This window comes from Acipenser ruthenus, chromosome 7 (assembly GCF_902713425.1).
Source record: "Acipenser ruthenus chromosome 7, fAciRut3.2 maternal haplotype, whole genome shotgun sequence".
Lineage (NCBI taxonomy): Eukaryota > Metazoa > Chordata > Actinopteri > Acipenseriformes > Acipenseridae > Acipenser > Acipenser ruthenus.
The window spans coordinates 11,456,786-11,480,393 of record NC_081195.1 but is presented as its reverse complement, the minus strand read 5'-3'; the positions used below and the strand labels follow the sequence as shown (position 1 = coordinate 11,480,393).

At 35.0% G+C, this 23,608-nt stretch overlaps 1 protein-coding gene across 3 annotated transcripts in view; it reads right to left on the bottom strand.

Annotated features, from left to right (window-relative positions):
* The window catches only part of LOC117414928 (leucine-rich melanocyte differentiation-associated protein-like), a 341,523-nt gene extending 319,097 nt beyond the window's left edge, over positions 1–22,426 (bottom strand). For 2 of the 3 annotated variants that reach the window (XM_059026370.1, XM_059026368.1), the window contains exons 1-2: positions 21,658–21,864; positions 20,396–20,496 (exon numbers count right to left, since the gene is read on the bottom strand). In XM_059026370.1, the coding sequence (XP_058882353.1) occupies positions 20,396–20,496; positions 21,658–21,702 (146 nt within the window). In that variant the 5' untranslated portion in view covers positions 21,703–21,864. The other variant, XM_059026369.1, reaches the window with a different exon arrangement.
* Positions 22,427–23,608: the final 1,182 nt, after the last annotated feature.

The window sequence follows — 23,608 nt, the reverse complement described above, 5'->3', positions numbered from 1 at the left end:
CACTGGCCAAATTAAACAAAGGAAGACAATAAAATTAACTAAAATAAAGTTAAAGGTAATTTCCAGCTACCGTAAACTGCAAGGACTGCTGTTCAATACTGTAAATACTTGTGACAGAGACAGAATGATTCTTGGTGATAAATCTCCCTCCCGACCTGTGAGGGCACTGTGTAAAAGGAACAGAGTGCCCTGGACTGGATGGCCAGACAATTCATTCCCAGGGTTAAGTGGAAGTCAGCCATCTAGAAAGGGGGCGGAGCTATGGTACGCCAAGTCATCGACCCGGAAGGGAAGCGATGTGGCAGCTGCAGATTGGAGGAGCGGTTGCAATCGTTAACCAAGGGGGCGTGACTGACAGTACATAAGGGGACGTAGCGAGGTGATCTATTCCTTTGTATGATTAACGCTGAACCGGAAGGAGAACGTAATTGTTACCGTGAGTGTTTTGTTTGCTTTGTCTTGTCTAAAATCTACTTGTTTGTTGTTATTAGATGGCTAACACGATCCGGAGCTGTCGCTATAGGCCAGCACAAAACCCGGACAACACTGCACTTGTTCACGATAAATTGTATTTTCACCACGAGCACTACAGCACTCATTTTGGACTGATGACCGTGTTTGTGTTAACTGTGTGTGTTTAAATACCATGTTTGTTGTTTCGGGACTGAACCCGTGGATTTAACTGAGCAATACACATCGTTGTGTATTGCCAGTTCTCATTATTCTTTGTCATCAGACTTTGGATTATAAATAAACCATCATTTCACCTGTACTTTGTCATTATCTTGAACACTGCATCACCTCTACACCTGCCCACTGCAAACCACTTTGCCACAGTACTGTACATATTTGGCATTTGTAATATAATTGGTGACTTACTCTGATGCTTTTATGTATGGTAATACAGTGCTCCATGCTGGCACCTAGAATGAAAAAGTAATTTAACCGTTAATTATTTAGTTTTTATCATTGAGATAATTTTTTTTTTTGGTCATCATATTTGGGTGTGCATCTGGAATTCAGGAGTGACTTAATTTGAGTAAATACAGTATTTACAGTAAGTATTCTTTAAGATTGTATGGCAAAGAGCATTTTAATAAATGAATCACAAAGTATGCCTTTCAACTATTTTATACACATATTGACTGTAGAGGACAGTGAGGGTTATAATGAAAATACTTCTTGTCAAACAGACTATATTGCTCAAATCAGACACAAGCTAAACAGCACATAATACACAATGTCAAACTAAAACTGCTAGTAACATCTTCTGTGCCTTTAGTTTACCACCTGTATTATCTTTAAAATATAACTGGAGTCCCTAATATATATTTGATATGACATGGCTTATAAAACATTGTCCATGAGTAAGATTTATTTGAGGCTACATCCAATGTCACCATGTATTCATTTCTTTGATTAATGATTCGATACTTTTACAGATTGTTCCAAACTTCAAAACATGAAGCGAATGGAATCATCCCCTTTAATCTTGGCAGAGGATCTGCATCCCCATTTTCCAATGTGTCTGTCTTCACTTTCCCAATCCAACTCTCCGGGAGAAAACTGTGGGAGACTAAGCATCATGAAGAAACAAACTGCAGAGCCAACATGAAAAGCAATTCCTTTATTCCCTTTCCAAATACTAACCTTTTTTTTTTTTTTTCTTTGGGTAACTTCCAGGGGGACGTAAAAGTATGGCTGCAGTTTTCTGAAAAGCTCTAATATGTTCCATGCTTCCATGATGCTTGCATCGTTAATCAGAAAGATGGCTTTGCGTGATAAGGGACATAAACTGGAACTGAGCCATTCTCTAACACAGACTTAAGCTTTGCCCCCCGATGTTGCTGGTTGCTTAATAAAAAAAATATACCTTCATGTCAAACCTTCACTAAACATAAACATATTTGGCACATCTGAAAACAACCCTTGCTTTATTACAAAGCAGTGTTATGTTGTCAATAAATAAAACATAACATTTTCTACATGGTCTTACAACAGTACAACCCTACTCCCAGCCCTAAAGTATTTATTAAGTCTTTATTTATGCATGAGAATCACACTTTAGTGTTAAAACATAAAGTTACTAAAATATTAAAAGCATGCATAGCAGCTATCACAACCACTAAAATGTACATATACTTTTCCCCTAAAAGTCAAAATAAATAAATAAGGTTGTCTACACTTGGCCCATCAAGTTAATCTATAAAACGTGTCACTCTGCGGCTATTCAACAAAAAATCCTAAAAGAAACATATTGTAGATTTTAAGCAGCATTTTATTTAGCCAGTCTGTGTACTAAAACTAATTGGATTTATGTCAATTGAAAAAATATATCCCTGGGAAGAATTTGAGCTACGTAAAGCTGACATTACAACTATACATATGGGTCCATGCTGCCACATGCCAAAAGTGAAGAAGGAAAATTAAAATCGGTGGTGGTCAACATAAAATATTAAAATAGCAGGGTATCAGATTTTTGAAAAATGATGTCAGTCTCATTCATTAGGTCCACAAATGCATTGAATTAGGCTACATTTAGTGGGTGATAATTGAAATCAGAGCTGCAGTCATTACCACTGACATGTTTCTAAATACTACCCAATATATTTTCGTCTGTTTCAGAGGCTGTGTGACAGCTGGCAATGAAAAACATAAAAGTACAGAAACTATTACTCTCACGTACGTGACTGGGCTTCCTTTTTTTTCTCTTCCTAAAGTCAATGAAATGTCAGCTTTATTCTTCCACCAAACTGTTGGCTGTTTGTCAATGTTCCTCTCTAATGCACTGCCACAAAAGCTAAAGGGTTGTAAATCACTATGTCAGTAACATGCCATTAGTCTTGGGATATACAATAAAATGTGTAATGCTGTTATAAAAGTAATGGCACTACCGCCGGTTTTCTGATGTCATATATATTTAATTTGAACAAGCCTTAAAGAATCCCTAGGAAAGCTATGTTCCATTAAACTATCTACAAACAGCACAAGAGCAGTTGAATCAATGCATGCTGTGAAGCAAACATTTCCATGAAGTTCAAATCTATAATCAATTCATAACTATGCGTTAAAGTGCATAAAAACAACCTAAATCAGGAAAATCCTTTTAAAACGATGTCAAGCGGGAGGATTTCCAGGTTTGCAGTATGAGAACAATGATTTGTCTTCACCTACTGACAGATGAGTAAATCCCATTTCCAAATGTTATTATTCGATGTTACTGAATATTATTATTATTATTATTATTTAGCAGACGCCTTTATCCAAGGCGACTTACAGAGACTAGGGTGTGTGAACTATGCATCAGCTGCAGAGTCACTTACAACTACACCTCACCCGAAAGACGGAGCACAAGGAGGTTACGTGACTTGCTCAGGGTCACGCAATGAGTCAGTGGCTGAGGTGGGATTTGAACCGGAGACCTCCTGGTTACAAGCCCTTTTCTTTAACCACTGGACCACACAGCCTCCTGCTGCCAAAAGGCATAGCGAACAGTACATTGAAAAATGAAAAAACAAAAACAAAGATATCCTTCATTAAAGTAAGTCCAAACATTTAAAGAATACAAATACATCCAAAAACACAATATTTTTGGGGAGGGTTGATCCTTGTATTTTCCGAGGAATTACCTTGAAGTAGTATTTGTTGGTAAGTATTAAATAAATCAAAACACACCTATTACTCGCACTTGCTGTTCATAACACATTACCCCATTTCTAAAAACACTACATTGGCTCCCTGTTAAGTTACAAGGTGTTTCATGGTCTAGGGCCTTCATAGTTGTACCCATAGTTGTACCCTGAGATCAGCAAATGCTGGATTTCTGGTTGCTCCTAGAAGTCAGCTGAAATCAGGAGGGGCGAGGGCCTTTAGTAGTTCTGCTCCCTGCCTTTGGAACTCTACTCCAAATTATATCAGGAATGCTGGCACAGTTGACATTTTGAAATCAATTTTAAAAACATCTGTATGAGTTTGCTTATTTTTTAGCTGGATTACTAGGCCATTGGCTTCCTTTTTATTTTACTGTTTTTATTGTAAAGCACCCTGGGATGCTTGCATGAAGAGCGGTATATAAAAGTAAAATCGTATTGTATTTATTAATGTGTTGATTTCAAAACAAGAAAAGCTGCCCTTCCCTCACCTTTACAACCGAGTACCAATCAATGGAAATTAACTTCTGCACTGAGGGTTTTAAAAGATGATTGGAAGCAAATTGTCCTCTCCTCCTGGGCGCTGACATTTTTACTGTTGTACTGCTGTACTGAGACCATAAACTGACAATAAAAATATGTTGCAAAACACAACTGAAATGTAACCAAACGTTATGTAAATGTGACTTTTTCTTAAACCTAACTCGAGCTACTGTGGTGGAAACTGGGATGTGTATTTCTTTGTCAAGATTAAATCAGAGAAAACACCTTGGCCAGGACTACAATCCCAGAATTAACTGCAGAGATAACACATTTCTAAGGAAACTTCACATTTCTTAAATGTAATTACTTGGAAAAATACGAGTTTCGGCACACCCCTACAATCTTTACAGCATGACTTTTAATGTACATTTAAAATGTCCTGCACTTATTCACAGTAAATAAAATTACAACAATAAAATGAACAGAAAATATAACCGTATGAGGCCTCATTAGCTATTGTGAAAGTGAATATAGAGATCTAAAATCCTTCTTACAACTTTTTATTTACGACAGCCAATGTATTATAGATCTTAATGTTCATAAATTACACTGCAATTGGAGTACATGCTTTTATTTAAGTATGAGGCCTTACAACAATGTTATCGAAAGGTGTGGTGCTGGTCACTTTGCTGTGCGCTTCTGTGTAAAATAACCACAGACTGTTCAATGAAAACATTTTCTCTGAAAACAGTGTGTGGTCAGTGAATTTATAATTTCAAAACAAAACAAAAATGTATTAATTATAAAAGATTATGAAACTAACTCTTTATATTTCATGAAAATTAATATGAAAAGGACACACAGACCATAGAACAAAAATGAAACACAGAACCACCACCCAACCACCATTCGCTCTGGCAAAAATACATAAATCAGTTTGCAAGAGCCTTTGTCAATCATCTTATAAAAGTACATATTTTTTGTACAATTTTACTTTTACAAATTCCAACCACCATCAGTGCTTAAAAAATTCTACTGCAATATTGCCTTACATTTTTTTTTTTTTTTTTTGTTATTGCCAAGAGGTTAGGTTGAAGAGATAGGGCATCTAGCACTAAATTCCTATGAATTTTCTTACATTACCAACACACCACACGTTTACAAATGTAAATTGTTTTTTTAAGCTTTGTGTCTTGTCAGCCTAAACAGACTATACCATCTATTATTTCCATATGCAGTTCATCAGTCTAGTATGAAGTGGTAACAGAAACAGCAAATTGAAGAAGAGCAATTTCAATATTCCAAAATAGATGCAAATAAACACTAAAGATGCAGTGTTGCATATTTTTATTGAGGCAATTCAGGGCTTGTCTGAGAGGAAAACTCCTAATAAATAAGCTTATATCTCTGAAGGTATTTTCTCCTCTGTTTTATAAACCCAATTAAGTTTGAAGAACATCACATTTTCCTAAATGCATGATAAACAGATCTATGTATTCAAGAATATTAGTTTTAAATGGGTCTGATAGATCTAAACTGAAATATTCTGATTTCAATCCAAGTGCCAATTCCCAGGCCCATTTTTCACGTAATTTAAGGACTTCCTTCAGATAGTTTTTCATATTCTTTTAACTGACATTTTATCTTCATACCAGCATCTTGGTAGATTGAACATGCACTAAGACAATGACAGCCGTCTTTTTGGCTGTCACTTCTCATTTTGGCAAAGACTGATGTCGTATACTGGCTTATGCCAATAATATCCCCATCAAAAACAACAGAGACTACCTGGCTCTGATGTAAAGGCAGCAAATCACATTTGTGACACTCATTTGTCAATTAACAGGATCCTTCCAGTGCTGACACTTGGGACTTAAAAGATACAGTCTAGAATGTGATGAATTAAAAAAGACAGAGAGTAAGCTATGCGCTGCAAAGTAATACCATAATGTGCTTAGATATGAATATCAACTGACACCCCTGACAGGCCATACAAGATTTTATTTCATTTTGCACTGTATCTGGCCTTCATACTTTGTCTTCTTTGTTCTCTTTTCATCACGCGCCTAACATCTCATTCTGACAGCCAGAGACATTTAAAAGCACTTTCTTTGAAAATGCAAGTTAGAGTACTTGATTTGTCATTAAAATGCAAAACGGTTGCCATCGCAGGTGCATGCAGGTATGCTTAAAAAGGTTTATCTGCTATGCAAAGGCCTAAAATGGTTTCCCTGCTCTCTTTTAAAACTTTCATGTATTAAAAAGATAGCATGACTGCAGGAAAGCATACATGAGAATTTCTAAAAAGTCAGAAGAGCTGTAAAATGCTGCAATTATAACGTACCTCTTAACTTGAAATATTGTATGACTAAGTACTCTGAAATATTAAGCTATATCCAGGGGTTCACATAACTTTTATCATTAGGTTCTCATGTAAGTACCAGCAGAAATGGTTTGGTACGCAGCAAAATTAGGAGTCATCATCCAAGTCGCTGTCTAGCTCCCCCTCCTCCGACAGTTCAAACAATTGGGATGTCAAAGATCAGGGGCGCAAATTTGGAGCTAGTTAAAAACACATGACAGAATAAATGTTCGAATATAACTATAAGTCAAATACATCGGATTTGCAATGTAAATAAGCTCCTGTGTCATGTTTTGTCTCTGCGTGCTGTTGTGAATTACACGAATAAACAATCATGCAGTGAAGTTCGATCCAAGCTGTACTGCAAAGTATGGTGGCCCAGTAAGTAAAAAAAAAACAAAGTTATTTTTATATCATGTTTACAAGTCCACGGTCCATAAACTTTGGTTAATGACAGTGTCAGAGACAACAACATTGATGTTTATGTATGGGTCCGGATTGCTGGTTATTACAAAGAACAAATCATCACGCATTCTGTTTATTTCAATAGGTTACCACCAAATTCCAGCCCCGGGGATTCAGAAGCAAAAAACGTCTTCACTTTATTAGTGTATTATTAACAACAATCATTATTATTATTATTATTATTATTATTATTATTATTATTATTATTATTATTATTATTATTATTATGCTGTACAAAACAAATATCGACTTTCTGGTTTCAAATTGTATAACAAATTTTGACGTATTAAAAGATATCAATATGGTGAAACTGATTAGGGATAAACATGGTACTGTATGCATAGTTGAATAGCACACATGGTCATCCCTACCCAATATGAACATACTGAATAATCTCTGTAAAGGATAGATTAAGAAACTGTGAACAATGATTAAAACAAAACTGAGCTAGAAGCACACTCTACTGATGTCCCAGAATGAGGATAAGGCAGCTGCATAATGATAAAACACTCTAACAGGGAGGCAAGTGATGCCCAACATATGATGCAACATGACTACATCATGTTATGCCAATATACACCTGCTAGCAAGTGGATGACAACATAATCTTCCTCCACTATTCAAATATTAAAGGCTTTTTAAAGTTAAAGCATTAAGTAATTGATGAGGCACACTGAAGAAAATGTTGGTGTGTCTGGTCACACCAAACCCTTCAGTCAAGGGTCATCTTATGTTTTATCATTGTACTTACATTGTTCAATGACATACTGTTGTAGGATTCTGGAACTTATAAGATGCTGACAAGGCTTTTTAAGGTGCAGTAAAAAGGATCAGACTTAAGAAAAAAATATATAATTACAGTAATTTTTTAAGGAAATTATAAGATGCATTCTTTTCCCTAGTTAAGCTGTCATTCAGTTGAAAAGCATCTCTCGGCTGTGAATATAGTACTATCTGCACTTAAAAGGGATGTCTTTCCATCACCTGAATTAACATATTATGTACACCACCATGAGAACTATTTTGTCTGTCAGACTAGCATTGCAATTACACCGATATCACAATGGTTTTTTTCACTGAACTGGAAACAAATGTTAACTAAAGATGCATTCAAGAAATAATGTTATAATTAGCTGTAATGCTATTTTTTCCATATGTGAGGAGAAGTTTATCATGTACAAAAAAAAAAAAGTGTTGCAAATATGTTCTGTTTCTAATAAATCATATCACACTTCCCCCAGACTAATGTATTTTTCATGAACAATAAATTAGAATGGATATAGTGACATGCAATGGAAAAGATGAATCACATTATTGATTTACTTCTTCTTATTATATTGTGTAAATCTCATGGTATACCAATTTTGGCAAAATAAAAATAATCTAGCGTAATCACTTTACCAACACAAATAAAATATGCTTTTCATTAAATGTTTTAGAAAAAGAAATAAGAACCAGATTATGTGGCAAGCAATAATGTATGAAACTGTATACCCAGTGCCCAATAAAAGGTTTCTACCTACCTAACTCCAAAAAGATGCAAAACATATATGCAACATTTATGGTGCAAATAAATGAGAACCAAACCCACCATAGTTAAGAAACTATTCGTATGTTCAGTAATTACATACACCTCTTAAGTGACAGCTTTAATTTATCCAGCACAGGTGTGATAGTAGGCATAAAAAAACACATGGGTTATATATTCATAGTAACAGTCTCCTGACAAGCCTTTAGGATTAAATTCTGCAATAACTAACTAACTGTTTTCCATCTGCAACTGTCCTCTGAGTAACCTTGCTAATACCCCAATTCCCCAGTATACTGTTTCTAGGGGCCAGGTCTTTATATGTGGTCAAACTAACTAAGTAATTTTAGAAATCTGAGTATTACTAAATGTATAACACTGAGTGTTTTATAGTATAGTATAGCATAGCATCTAACTAACTTCCCCCAAGTCACGTGGCTGACATCTGATCTGTCTCAATATTGTATTTCTCAAACCTACATCTGTCCAGACCACATCTTAAAAAGAATAATACAATTGGTTTCAATCGATCACACTTCCTCTAATTTAGGTTTTGAGTAGTGATCCTTTTTTTTATCTATGTCTGCCTACCAGTGTAGACTGTGGGAATCACAAAGGCATTTGAGAAGTCCACAGTCTAGTGTGCATGCAAGCCAGGAAAAAAAGTCTCAATACAGTTAAAACGGAAACCAGAATTGCAAAGGAATATTGTACCTACAGTATGTAGAAATAAAAACTATATATATATATATATATATATATATATATATATATATAGAGAGAGAGAGAGAGAGAGAGAGAGAGAGAGTGAGAGGGAGAGAGAGAGACGGTTATATGTTGTCCATCTGCATATTTCATGACTTTTTTTTTTACTATTCTTTTCATAGATTTAATTTACAAAGAATTCTCTACTTGAAACAAAAAATGAATTGTAGTTTTATCTCAAGTATGTACAAAGTTATAGAAGTCACCTCCATCAATAATGTAATATTTATAAACTTTGCATTAACACATAGCATGCATAAACAAACAAATATCAACTTAGTTTCCATTAAAAAAAGAAGAAGAAACTTCAAAAGATAGTGAGGGATTTTTTAAAAGCTTACCTGCCACATGACCAATTCATGTACCTCCATCGCAAGTTTATCTGTTTTTATACTGCTTTTGTTGCCTAATAGTGACATTTGATACAATCTAAGAATCAATAATGTTTGTATTTCTATTAATTTAAGAGACCTCATAAAATATTTCATTTTGCAAATCAATTTCTAAATGAACTGCTTTTGAGTCCTGGCAGCTCATCTTCTGCCATTCAAAAATGTAACAAGGTTTACTGCAGTACCCCGGCAGGCACTATAATCCTGCTCTTTACAAGGCCACTTTCCGTGTATTAAAACAAATGTACAAAGGAGTTTAATTTTCTGTATCTGTTTTGGCTTACTAAATTGCAAACTGTTAAGAATGATCAAATCAGCCCTCGACTAACCACAGAAATTGAACACGTACCGTAAAAATCATTTTATAGGTTGCACTAGCGTAAAAGTCTTTTTTGAGACTTCAATTTTAGGAAAACACTTTTTTTGTGTTTAAAATACTTTTTTCTTTTTCTTTTTTTTTTTTACAATGAATTTTTTTCCTACATGCTCAACACCGATAAAGAAAGATACACAAGTTTAGTTTCGAAATAACCTTCATTTGCAACATTTTAGTGTTGTTATTTTTTGTTTTTAATTAATTAAACTGCTAGAAACTATTTGTTTTTCAAAATTTAAAAAGTAATAACTAACAGAGCAAAATTTAAAAAGTAATATCTAACAAATTGAGCTTTTATTCCAAATCAGCCCGACATGAAAAGTTTGACATGAAAAGTTAATCAGATCTTCAAGTTTTTTTTTTTGTCGTCGTTTTTTTTTTTTTCTTTAATCAATTTTGTTTTGCCGCATGGTTGTTGAACAAACCAAAAAAGAGTTTTTTGACAACCTATATTCACGATCAATATAAACAATCAATATAGTTTTCAGCTTTGTCACTACATAAAATGATTTTTGTTTTGAAGGCAGTTAAGTGTGTGCTTTTTATAAAGACTTCACTGCAGAGGTGGCATCCCGTGCGTACAGACCAGGATGTTGACAGTGTGTGTTTATATTATCTTTTTTTATTTTTTATTTGGGGTCCAGGGTCCAGGTTAGTTATAGCCAAAGGTTTGTTATAATGAAGTGTGCTATAGTGAGGGTGTACTGTACTTTCATTTTGTTTTGTAAATCAGAACTAGGGTTGGCCGTGCTCTGGCTCCAGAGCCCGGAGCCCGGAGCCAGAGTTAAGTGGAGTGGAGCTGTCCCATTTTCTGACATAGAGCAGAGCTGGAGCTGGGGGTGCCAGAGCCGGAGCGGAGCTGGAGCCAGGTTCACTGGAGCACTCCGGAACCTGGAGCCTGAGCTGAGGTTCCGGAGCTGCTCCACTTTCTCCTACCTTTGACATTTTATATAATAAACCTTGACATATTAAGTTTAAACATTTTAATTAATAAAATAAATAACTATATACAGTAGAATACACACAAACTCCCCAAATGTAATTTCAGAATTACTTTAATGTTCTATTTATACTGGTATAATACACAAGGGGAATACAGTGCAAATAGAAAATATTTAAGTTGTTGGAAAAGCTGGCTTTCACAAAAGCAAAAAAATAAACCTCATTGCATGGGAAATCCTTTTGACTTGAAAAAGATGCATTACTTACAATCTTTTGGTTTCATGCAACTACAGTTTTAATTGTACTACTTTCTCCGACAAGCAGCACAGTAGCCTTAAATGACACCTCAATTCAATTAAATATTTTACAAATATTATAGATTTAATCTGGAAGGAAATATATTTAAAGGATAAAATGCAATTGTGCTATAATACATTCTACTTCTACTACTGGTCACAGGTGATGACTTTTGGTTTTGACTGCAAGTGCTTTTAAATGATATTACAATATGGACAAGGGATTTCCTGAAACCTGATTGGTCAATACGGGCCTTAATCCCTGGTAAGAACGTTGAACACTTTATTTAAAAAGTAAAATGCATTAGTTTATACAGAACTAAAGTTTCTATAATTAATCAATATTATTAGAACACAATTATTTTTTAAAAGATTACTGAAAGAATTTGCCAATATACTATATTTTCCCACCTATTATGAACTTATTATTCACAAATAATATTTCCTGGCTCTTTAACAGCTACATTTATTTTAATTTATAATTTTACATATACTTAAAGAACCTTTTAAAATATCAGTTTAAAATATCTGTTTTTAGGTTACTTTAAAATATATTAAAGGCAATTAGGTTTGACAACTTGGCATTGCAAAAAAGTAATTAGACTATTAAGGTATTGAATAATTTGTTCATCATAACATTTTATTGTACTGTAGTCTCATTTTCTAAAATTTACAGATTTTGAGCAATAACTATAACATTTTTAACCAAAGTTATAAAATAAAAAAATTCTAAGCATCAATTTCATGATCATTTGTAATAGTAAAAGCACTGTTTGTCTAGCAGTAATACTGCATAAAACATTTTTAAACAGTTATTGACATAACCTTTAATCTTTTCAGAAAGATCCTGAATCTGCTTTGTCCAGGCTACCAACCCCCCTCAAGAAAGACAGTTCAGGAAGACTGTTGAGCAATACATACTCAGGCATTGTAGCTACTTTAAAGCAAGAACTAATGTCTGCATGGCAAGTTACCATTACATTTGATCTGTGGACCTGTACCAAAAAGCAGAAGCAATTTCTAGCAGTAACATGCTACTTTGTTGACCAGAAGTGGAATTTGATTTCATAATGCATTGGCTGCAATCCTGCTGATGTAGCCCATACTGTGGATGAATATTGCCTTCTCGGTGCAAGACGTTTTCAACTCCTGTGATTTAAAGCAAGTCGTATGTGCTGTTACTGACAGTGGTGCCAATGTTATACGTGCCTGCCAACTTCTTAAGTTGAAACGGCACCCTTGTTTAGCTCATCCATTGCACCTCTGTCTGCAGGAGATTATTTTTCCCAGGCAAGGAAAGCAATTGTTACTAGAGGAAATATCTGCAGTGATTGAAAGATGTTGATACATTGTCACACTTTTAAAAAGGTCACCTAGTGCTGGGAATGCCTATTCAAAGGTGTACCTGGATGTGAACCAGTGAAGATTTCCAATAGACTGCATTACAAGATGGAACTCAAGCTTGCCAATGACTGAAAAAGTGATCCAGCAAGCGGAGCAGTTAATAATTGCAGCCTTGAAATTGAAGAGAGACCAGCACTAAACATTGCTGCTGAGGTTAAGATGCTTCTGGAAGAAGTGAGTGAGATGCTGAAGCCATTTCAGGACACAACCACAACTCTTTCTGGGGCAAAGTATCCTACAGCATCTCTCATTGTGCCAACAGTGGTTGGAATTCGCAGAGCACTTGGCAAGATTGAAGTGAAGTCTGAACTTTGATCGAAGATGAATGACTACCTTTTGAGTCAGATCTCAACAAGGTTATCAAGCTTCGAGAATGACCTTCATTTTCAGATGTCAACATTTCTGGAACCGCAGTTTAAAAGCCATCTCTTCAACAGCTATTATAAAAGGTTTGTCTGTTGCACATGAACCTCCTGAAAGGGATCCAGTTCCAGCCAAGAGAGCACGTCCATGTGGCAGTAAGAGCATCTAACAGCTTTCTGACAGTAGCACAGAAGATGCTGATGATTGTGCAGGATCTGCATTAGACAATGAGTTGAAGGTGTATGCAGCTGAGAACAGAGAGCCTTTGGACTCAAGCCCTTTGGATTACTGGAGGAATTGCAGAGATTCCTTGCCTTTGTTAGCACAACTGTCACATCATTTCTTTTGTGTGCCTGCAACATCAGTGGAAAGTGAAAGACTGTTCTCCAAAGCAGGAGGATTTACTTACTGACCGAAGAACAAGGCTAAATTCCACAAATGTTGAAAAAATAATATTCTGAATCGAAATTTATCTTTGAGCTGGGACTCAAAATAAATTAGATTCTGTAGGAATTTCCTTGGCATAACGCAAAATAAAAAAGGGGCAAAACTCAACAAAACCTGGTGAAAAAAAGAGAAAATGTACAATATCGGGCATGAAGTAACCCTGTGTTTTTTTAGTTTTTTGTTGTTTTTTTCAGCTGTGGTCTTAATTGAAACCCTTAATTGAACTAATAATTTGCTAAGCAATGCTTTTATATTATTTTCAGCTCTTAAACAGTTTGAGATGCCAAGTTAGAACACAAGTTTGAAACCCTTGTTTAGAGTTAAAGGGTCACTGTCAAAGATACTGTTGATTTTGTTGAATATCAGCCAAAAGATGTATAAAAAAGAAATAAAAGACTAAAACATTAAAACCAGATTCACACTTGTCTCTTTTACTGAGAAACACAAACAAACAACATTAAATAATATCAACATTACATAATAAAACTTACATAATATCAACTTAAATAATATTATCAACATTAAATAATAAAACTTGCATATTATGATACTATGATAGTCACGCATAGGTTTTTGTGACTCCGGAGCCAGAGCTCGAGCAGGAGCTGCTGGAGCCAGCCTGGAGCTGGAGCAAGAGGTCTCTGTCAGCTCTGGAGCCAGCCTGGAGCTGGAGCTGAACCACTGGAGCCACTCTGGAGCCAGAGGCAGCAAACCCGGAGAGCTGCCAACCCTAAATCAGAAACATAACCATAGACAAACTTTACAAGTGTACCACTGCGTTGCACTGACATGTAGAACAAGTTACAGTATGTATTAAAGTCATTCAAAGTACTCCATTCAAACAAAATGTTTTCTACATCGGGCCATAAACACTTTCCTCCTATCAGCTCATTTTTCTTTGTCCATTTTAAGTTTGTCTTTGTTTCGTCTCCAGTCACGTACTGTATTTCGGCAAATCCAACAACGTGCAATTTCAAACCTGTTGAGTAGCATTTTCTTTTTTTTCTTACTGTCCTACTTTATCCAGTCTCAAAGTCACCTACATTATTATAGCATTGCAGTTACAACGAACAGAAAGTTGAAAAGTTTACTACTCGGCTTTCTAACCAATAGCTGTTTAGTACGGATCCCAGGGGCGGGTTCAGTTTGAATGTTGACAAATCAATGGCTCGGGAGGGTGGGAATAAGGAAATTCATAGAGACTGACAGCTATTGTGTTAACACCTAAAGAAGCAGTATAGCTGTGACGTTTTCGAGTGGAGGTCAGTTAAGAGTCTGAAAGCTTGCGTTTAACATTCAAAATGACAAAGGGTATTGAGCGTAAGAAATTAAAACTTTTAATTAGAACAGTGGTTTTGTGTTTCTACCTAGCAACATGACCTGAATGCCGTTGATCCTGAACAAATAAATCAGGTTGTTGACAGTTAAGTTTGTGTGAGACATAACCGTGGCTGTAGTAATCCCATTGTGGCGCTGGTACAGTAGTTTAATATTAGACACACTGGCACATATGTCGCACCGGTATATTAGTCGGTCCCCCCTTTTAAGGGCCTGGCAAAAATGCCTAGAAAATCAACTTATACAATGTTTTTTTACGGTACCCCAAATAACACATTTTAAAATGGATAGCAAACCTTTCAGATCATCTTAGTCAACTAGATTAATTGTATAAAAACACACATGCAACGATATCCGGTAAATAAATGTTTGACTAAGAAAATGTCCACATTTAAGTGGACTCAATTAGTGGCTTATTTTTTATTATTATTATTATTATTATTATTATTATTATTATTATTATTATTATTATTATTGTATTTATTTTTTAAAACAATTTTTATACTGATCAAGTTCATGAACTAATAATGCTACTTAACCGAAACACCTGCTTAATGGTGTGAATAGGGTGTAGGGCCACCATACATAACACAGATTTGACAAGAAGATTATTCAGTGTTTTTCAATTATTCTAGGGGGACATGTGACCATTCCTCGAGGAGCACCATTTGGAAAGCTGGGGGTGGGAATCTGAACTCCCCAGTATATCCCATAAAGACATTACAGTTGAGACTGTTCCAAGTGGCATGTCAGTAATTTGTGCAGCACATGCCAACCAAGACAAAATCTAACAGATCTTCTGCCTTTAACGACCTTCTTAAGTATGATCTTAAGAATATATTTTTAAATAATTTTAATTTACTGATTGCTAAATCTAAGCCTAAAAAAACGTGGCATGTGTTGCTCAAGACAGTATGAAACCAATATTATACAGCCCAGACACTTTTTCACTGTGTCAATTCATGAAAATAAATAAATAAATAAATAGTTAGAGGTTCTGCCGTTATTGTTATTTTTTACAATTACTATGCCAAGCTTTTTCTGCCATCAGGGGGGCAATTAGCATAATAATTTATCATCCTAGATTGATCAAACTCTGCACATTATTCGTCGTAATTGGCTACAATTATGTTAATAACAACTGCAGTATGATTACTATATTTATTGTAACTAAGTATGCTTTGTACCCGAAGCAAAGCTGGCATTTGTCGGGCATCAAAAAGGCAGAAAAGCATGAGGTGATTCTATGAAACCTTGTTGATATACCTTCAGCAAATGAAAGGGCAGAGTAGATTTCATGCAATGTTAATTTCAAAGTACTGGTTCATTAAGGATATTAATTTTCTGATAAGTACACATTGACACGTGACACACTGGAGCTGTTCAGGACTTAGCAATTATTAATATGTGACAGATTCAAGCGCAAAGCGAATCAATTAAACAGGAGAATTCACAATCTTAGCAGAGATAACTGCCTCAGACTACAATGTTCACATGACAAAAAAAGGGCCATTCATACTCCTTCAATACCTGACAGGTCAAGAAAGAAGTACAAAACAAAAGCACCTTATAACCATCATCTCTCCTTTTTACTTGTCAGATCAACTTTTCTAGTGTCGCTGCTGAAATGGCTTCACCGTACCAGCTGCCACAAGGTGATTTTTCATGTCTTGTCAAAGAAATCTTTTATTCTATTTGCTCTGCATTAACATGTCACATTTATTGATCAAGCCCTTTATGCAGCCACAGCAGGGCACCGTGCTCTTATGCTTAAGGGTCTTTGATGTCTCGATGACATCCCAGGCCGAATAATGCACATATTAAAATGCACTTAATGCAGAAATGTGTTTGTGCACGACAGGTATATTAATATCAGCCAGAGACACTGATAAATATGCAATTGCTATTGTTAAAATATTCCTCCATTACAGAAGAATCTACTGCATTATAAAGTAAAACCACTTGTAAAAAAGCTCACTCTAAATATTAAGTGCAATATTTCATTTTCAAAATATTCTAAATGTATTCCTTTTTTTTTAGGTAATTTGGGCACATTACACTTAAGCTAGACAATGCACTGCAATGTTAACATACAAAAGAAACACCAGCTTGTTGTAAAGCAAATTTGATATTGAGTGCATGTAAGAGACTTTAAAGATAACTATAACAAACATAATAGGCTTGATTTTTCTTCTGTTTGCACCAGTGTAAAGTTTGTCTTCATTTTTTTGACCAGGGGAACATTTTGTAAATGTTATAACAAGCATGTAACAACGTGGTAAAAATCTGTTCAAGTAACATTCTAAGTAATGTCTTACTAGTTTTTTAGCATACTATGTCTATGGTAGAGTTTGAACAGGATGGCTTTGCAGGGGTAACATCAGACCAGAAACACAGATTCAAAACAAGGAATGGCGGAGCAAAACTGAAGCGCAACGGCACTCAGCGTGTTTATTAAATAATAAAACAAAAGATTTAAACAAAACAAAACACCAAACAAAAAGGGCACAAGGGCCAAACAAACAAACAGAAACAAGTAGTATGCTGGTTGCGAAACCAGCACACGTAGCAATTGTTTACTTCTCTTCACAAACTCACGTCTCTCCTCTGACACTCTCCCTGTGCAGCCAAAGCTGCAGGTCTTTTATATTCTGGCCGAGGGGTTAACTAGCTAGTAATTATCTTATTACCCCTCGGCCAGAGTCTGCACGAGTTTCATAAGGATGCGTGACTGTCAGCTCGTTAAATAATCAGTAGCTGATCAGTCACACATCCTCACAAGGTTTCTAAAATATGAACACAAAATAATAACAAATAATATTGGCTTTCGATGTCATATATACATATATAAAAAGTAAAAACAATGGAGTTTAGATAATAATTGAAATGTTCACAGTAAACACTGTAAAAATAACAACAATATTGTAGCATATAAAATGTAAATACTTTGATTTTTCATATTTCGTTTTTTACATCGCTTCTTTCATCAAGTCATACGATAAGTCACACGATTTCTATCCCCATCGGCATCCATAGCAAATCTCATTAAGCAGGATTTCTATATTTACTGCTTCTCATTCTTACTGACGCTTTGAAAAAAAAGGCACTCCCTACTGATGAACTCTGCCATCGCAGCAAACAAACAAGTACTGTCTCAGCAAGCCATGGGAATTCAAAGAAATGTTTCAGGAACTTCCCCACACTAGGTGCTGTATCCTATTTTCATCTTATTTAAACCCACGAGCACTAGCGTAAGTAGAAAGTAATGCTACTTTCTTTTATTAAATTAAATATTTCAAAAGGACAAAAAGTATATACTTTAAAATGATGATGTACACAAACCATCACAATCATTATGACATAATCTCAGGAATCACAGTACCACCAATTTTATTTAATCCATTTTATCTAATACACAATTTTCTAAATTTTACACATCTCACTTTAGTACCATAATTAATCAACCAGCAGAGAGACTAGCTCAAAAACTATTATAACTTATTTTGTGCCTAATAACTAGTTTAATATAATTTCTTATTAAATTGGGTTTCTTATTCACTTTTTCATAAAAGCTTAGAGTGGCTCCTGCTATTAAGGCCTAATTTGGGAGATGTATCAAATGCACAGATTTATAATCATGCAGACTTGCTGCCAAAGACCAGAAAATGGTTTCCTCGTAAAATCATTTTTAAAAAGAGCAGCAAGGGTAAATTTAAATCCCAATCATTCCATGACGCATATTTTTTGGTCTTTATGTTAATTCATTCAATGTGCCCTATTTTTGTGTGAGCATGTTTTTCTTCTGATAAATTGCACACTACATCTTTAGTTAGCCATAACAATAACACTGCCTATTACATTAAGGATGGGCTATAGCTTAGTGTATTTCTAAGCTTTTTTTTTTCAAAGGATAACTTATAAATGGTAACTCGTTTACTGGTAAATAAATGCCACAATTCAAAATACGCAAAAATGTTTTCTTATTCTCATCAAGCATTATAGAACACTGGTTTAGAACAAAAAAAAACATTATGTTGACATACTTCCACCATATGTACATATATCAACTGTTTCTGATAAGTTAAATAACTAATTGGATCCCAATTGGATAAGTGATACTCTAGATACAAGTCAAAATAAATGTGTGACCAGGAATATGTATGTAACAGACCAAAAGGGAGCTGCAAGGGTGGTGATGGGAGAAGTGTTGAATTGCAAATGATCATGAATGTAAGGAAAGGATTATATTTATATGTTACTAGTTCATTGAAAGAATGATACAGTATATCATGTATTGGGGCTGTCCCTGTCCCTCCTCATTTAAATAAGCTTTGGAGAAGACGTTACAACAGAAGTTGACAGCACAGTAAGTGACAACGGCAGTTTCTCAAGCAGTTACAAAGAACTAGAAATTGAAAGGCAAGTTTCAACATAGAATTGTGCCTTTATCTTACATATACTTAATAATAATTAAAACGGTCTGCTTATTTACCTATGAGTGATTTAGACTAATATGTCATTCTTAAATAACAGATTTAAAAGAACTTAAATGTCTATAGGGTATTGTAGAACATATGAATACTGTCATCACACAGATAGCCCAAGCATTTTTTTATTCTCCTTCTACCCTCTCCAAGCCCCCTTTGTTAATTAAACCAACTGTAAAAGATTAATCCTCTGCAACTGAGTTAAATAGACAGACCTACTCATAATGGATTTCAAGTGTCTAGATAATACAATGTAAATTCATTATTAAGCATGGTATATGTCCAACTTCTTTATTACAAATGTAAAAAGCCTGAGTAATATAACTTAGTACAGCAACCAAAATATACATTAGACTACAGAAAGTGCAAACCTTCACTGTGCAAATGCTTTTCTTAGCTAAGACTCATTCTGTATCTTTCTGAAGAGTGTCATTTCATTTATTAAGGAACTATTTTTAACAGGAGTACTGAACTTTTGACAACCAAACTGAAACATATCTTTTACTGCAGTTTAGTCAGGTAAGGTTGTCTGAGGTGCTTAGCATTGAGACAACAGCAGGTCAAGTGAAATTTGGTGTATACCAGTATTCCTGTTACATTTGAAAGGGTTAAAAAACGCAGTCTTATATATCCCTACCTGCTGATTCTCATCGTTAAAAAGAAAATCTTCATAGAGGGTAAATGCTCCAGCTGATTTTTCCCTTTGAAATGTGCAGAGTTTGTATAGTATTTGGGAAAAAAAACATGGAGGGACAATACGTTGTGACAATTTTAACAAATCCAGGTAGAGATAGAGAAGAGCTCAGTTCAACCGGTTTTGTTCCAAAAGAGATGTGTGTCAACTACATAAACCAACCTACATCTGAAATAGAATCTCTTTGCCATACTGTTTACTTTTTGTAACATTAGAACATTATAACAAAAATGATATTACTATTTATAAATCATCTCTGTTTGTGATGTAAACTCTCAATCAAAGCTTTACTTCATCTTATTTATGTATGTATTTATTTATTTATTTATTTGTATGGTGTATTTATTTGCCATGGCACAAAGATGGCTTCAGAATTACATGGTGTTTTGTACTGATTTCCTACCTCAGCAGGTTGAAGCTAAGATCCAGTCTCTTGGCGAATCCCCCATACTGCTCTCCTATAAATGCTGGAATTTCTTCACAATCTTGGCCAATGTAAGAAACCTACAAGAAAATGTATTTTTAAAATTTGCTATAAAAACAAATATGTCAGCAACACACATCCCCCTGCAATGGTGTAAATACACAATTAAAGCAATCACTATCATTACAAAGTGAATGAATATGACCTACATCAACTGTATGACAAAATTTGAGTTTGACATACAGATTAACACATGGTAAGTTTCATCTCAATTGGCCAAAAAAAAGTCTACATATTTGTACCAAAAAAGTGAGACATACATATATAGACTGATGGAGAGGTGGACAGACAGACCCCCACATTATAACTCTTTCAATGACTTGTGATAAAGAATGTCCTTACCAAGTTTCACCACAATAGAATAAGTGTTTCTCTATAAATATTTTAAAACTGTAAAGTGTGACATACTTACATAGGACCACCTCTATTACCCTAGTACCAAGGGATATGCATTCCCAGTGAGGGGTACTAAAGCCATCCAAGTGTTCTAGAAGAATTGGTCATTATGTTTGTATCATTGAACTAAATACTGTTATGTGTGTTTGGTTCTATGTACATATACAGTATTTTTCTTTTCAAAGTGAGTGTACCAACAATTCAGTATTTGTGCATATTTATTGGTTTTGTAACAGAAAAATATGTAATTTCCATTTTTTACATGAATTTCGTGTTTGCATTGATGTGTAAAACATTGAATTATTTTTTGTTGTTACATATCTTAAATTGTCTTTTAAAAAGCGCCGAATAATCAGACTGACGCTGTAAATACATTGCATTGATATAGGTGAGTGTTGAAAAACTTGATACCGGTCTAGACTTTGGGAAGGTTTCTAATAGGAATTGTTTCTTACTCGTGATAGAACAGTACAAAGCTGTATAGTGAGAGTTAATGCAACATGTTTATTACTTCTTTTCTGGGGATTTGCGTTCGCTAATATACATTCAATGCATGCATTTAATTATCAGGCTGCAACCTTACAGCCTAGTAGTCACATGATGCTGCAGAAGTATTGGTGACAGAATAGTAGTCGACTCGTCTTTACAAAACCATTATTTATGGGAAGCGCCTTTCACTAATAAAGGCACGATTTGTGAGACGTTACAAGCTTAAGTTAAGCCTCAACCGTGCCACACAAAAAGGTAATGTGCAAAAGCAAGTGTTTGGAATAGTTCACACTTACTTGAGTTCCATTCAGCACGACCCTTGACTCGCTGCCTGCCATCATTGTGTAAAGACAATTCAGAATAGCTGTGAGAGAAATTTAGGAGAGTTACAGGCGAACTGCTCTGTTTTAAAAGTATAAGACAAAACCAGGCTTTTCCTATTTATTTTTAAATGAAGCGGTCTTATGCGTTTTCATACTACGACTTAATGTGTTTCGCTTCTTCCGCACTCACCAGTCAGCTGACACCCAGCGGAAACACGCGCTACTACTGAATTTACACAGACACAATAATAAAATATCTAATGTTTGCCCACAGCTTGGACTAACTTAGGCATGCGTTTTATGTTGAACTATCAGATGTACACAGCTATCACTCTGACTAGCCAGTTTGTTTAAACTCCTGCAGTCTTTTTTTTTTTTTTGCTTTAAGCGCAGCCTCCCCCCTCCTCCCCAAACATGCCTGCGATTACACCACTCTGAAGCCAAACAGTGTTGCTTAACGTTCAATTGTATTGTAATTATGCGCACTATTGGTATGACCTACTAATCACTTTATTTTTTTCTCTCTCTCAGTTGCGCAGAATGTTCCTTTTTTTTTCAGTAGAATTTAAAAGCTATTCTGAAAATGATTATTATAAAGATTGGATGTTATTTATTAAGATTCTGTGTTTTTCTGTGTGTACTTTCAGGTGTCGCTTAATTGAAACATATGACAGTTTAACAGTATCAATTCCTGCAGTATAAAACTATAATTTCCCTTAATTTAAGGCTTTACAGTACAGATGATTTCAGTCCCCGATAAGCAGTATTTGGAAGCCTGTGTGTGACGTCATTAAGACACCTCCTGTAACGGAAGTCTCTTGCTGAAACGGTTGCTATCTGCTCTCTGATCTGCGGCGCAGAAACACATCCGATTTGGCTATTATTTGTATAAATACTTTTAAACATTGGGGCTTTTACGTTTGCTTATTGTTTGTAAATTACCCATAAAGGCTATAAAAGGAATACATTCACGTGGGTGGTACCTTTGTTCAGCTTTCTGTTTAACATCGGAATACACTAACTATAGCCTATGTTTTCCAGGTAATGTAGTTTAACTAACTTTTATTTCTTAATACTTTGTCTACCTTTAGTTTGGACTTCTCTTTAGTCATATTTTCCTAAAATACCGATAGTCGTTCATGTTAAGACATAAGAAGTATTTGCGTATTGAATAATTGGACAATATAGCTTTGGATATCACAGCCGGTCATACACAGTGGCTCTTGTAACATGTACGATATATATATTTTTTTTTACATGTTTCAAACTATGTTAAGGTTTCATTGATCGGCTAATAGCGTCCATTTTAGTAGGCTATGTGGATTATCTGTTCTTGCTTGCCGAAAGCGATCTTCGATTCTTCAACGCCCTAATGTGTTTTAATAGACCAGTAGTCAAAGGGATTTTTTTTTTTCAAGCAAAGATCACAGGTTATAGAGGGTTTTTTTTTTCTCATTTAGATTGTTTGTGAAGAGAAACTGTTCACATTTGTTACTACAATAATATAAAAAATAGGCTATATATAGGCTATTTTATCATAACTTAAAATCGTGATAAAACGTGTAACTGCACTACTTGAATTGATTAAAACTGACGTTCAATAGTGTATATACAATTCTCCAATTTAAAAAATAACCCAAAATGGGGCGCTTGTACAGTACAAATGGCTGAAGCATTTGTAACACACATGGTACTTCTGTGCTGTAAATAATTATATTTGCATGCGGGGAGTGATTCATAAACATGTCACTGGCATGAAATATAGGTAGGCATTTCAAACTTTCTATTTAAATATCGTGAATTATGGCCACGAAAAATGTGTTCCCATTTAAGGGTAATACCGAGTATTTGGTGTCTGGTACAGAAACCCATCCATCATGCAGACAATAAAGAGAGTTTTTGCCTGACGTTGGAAATTTATGGT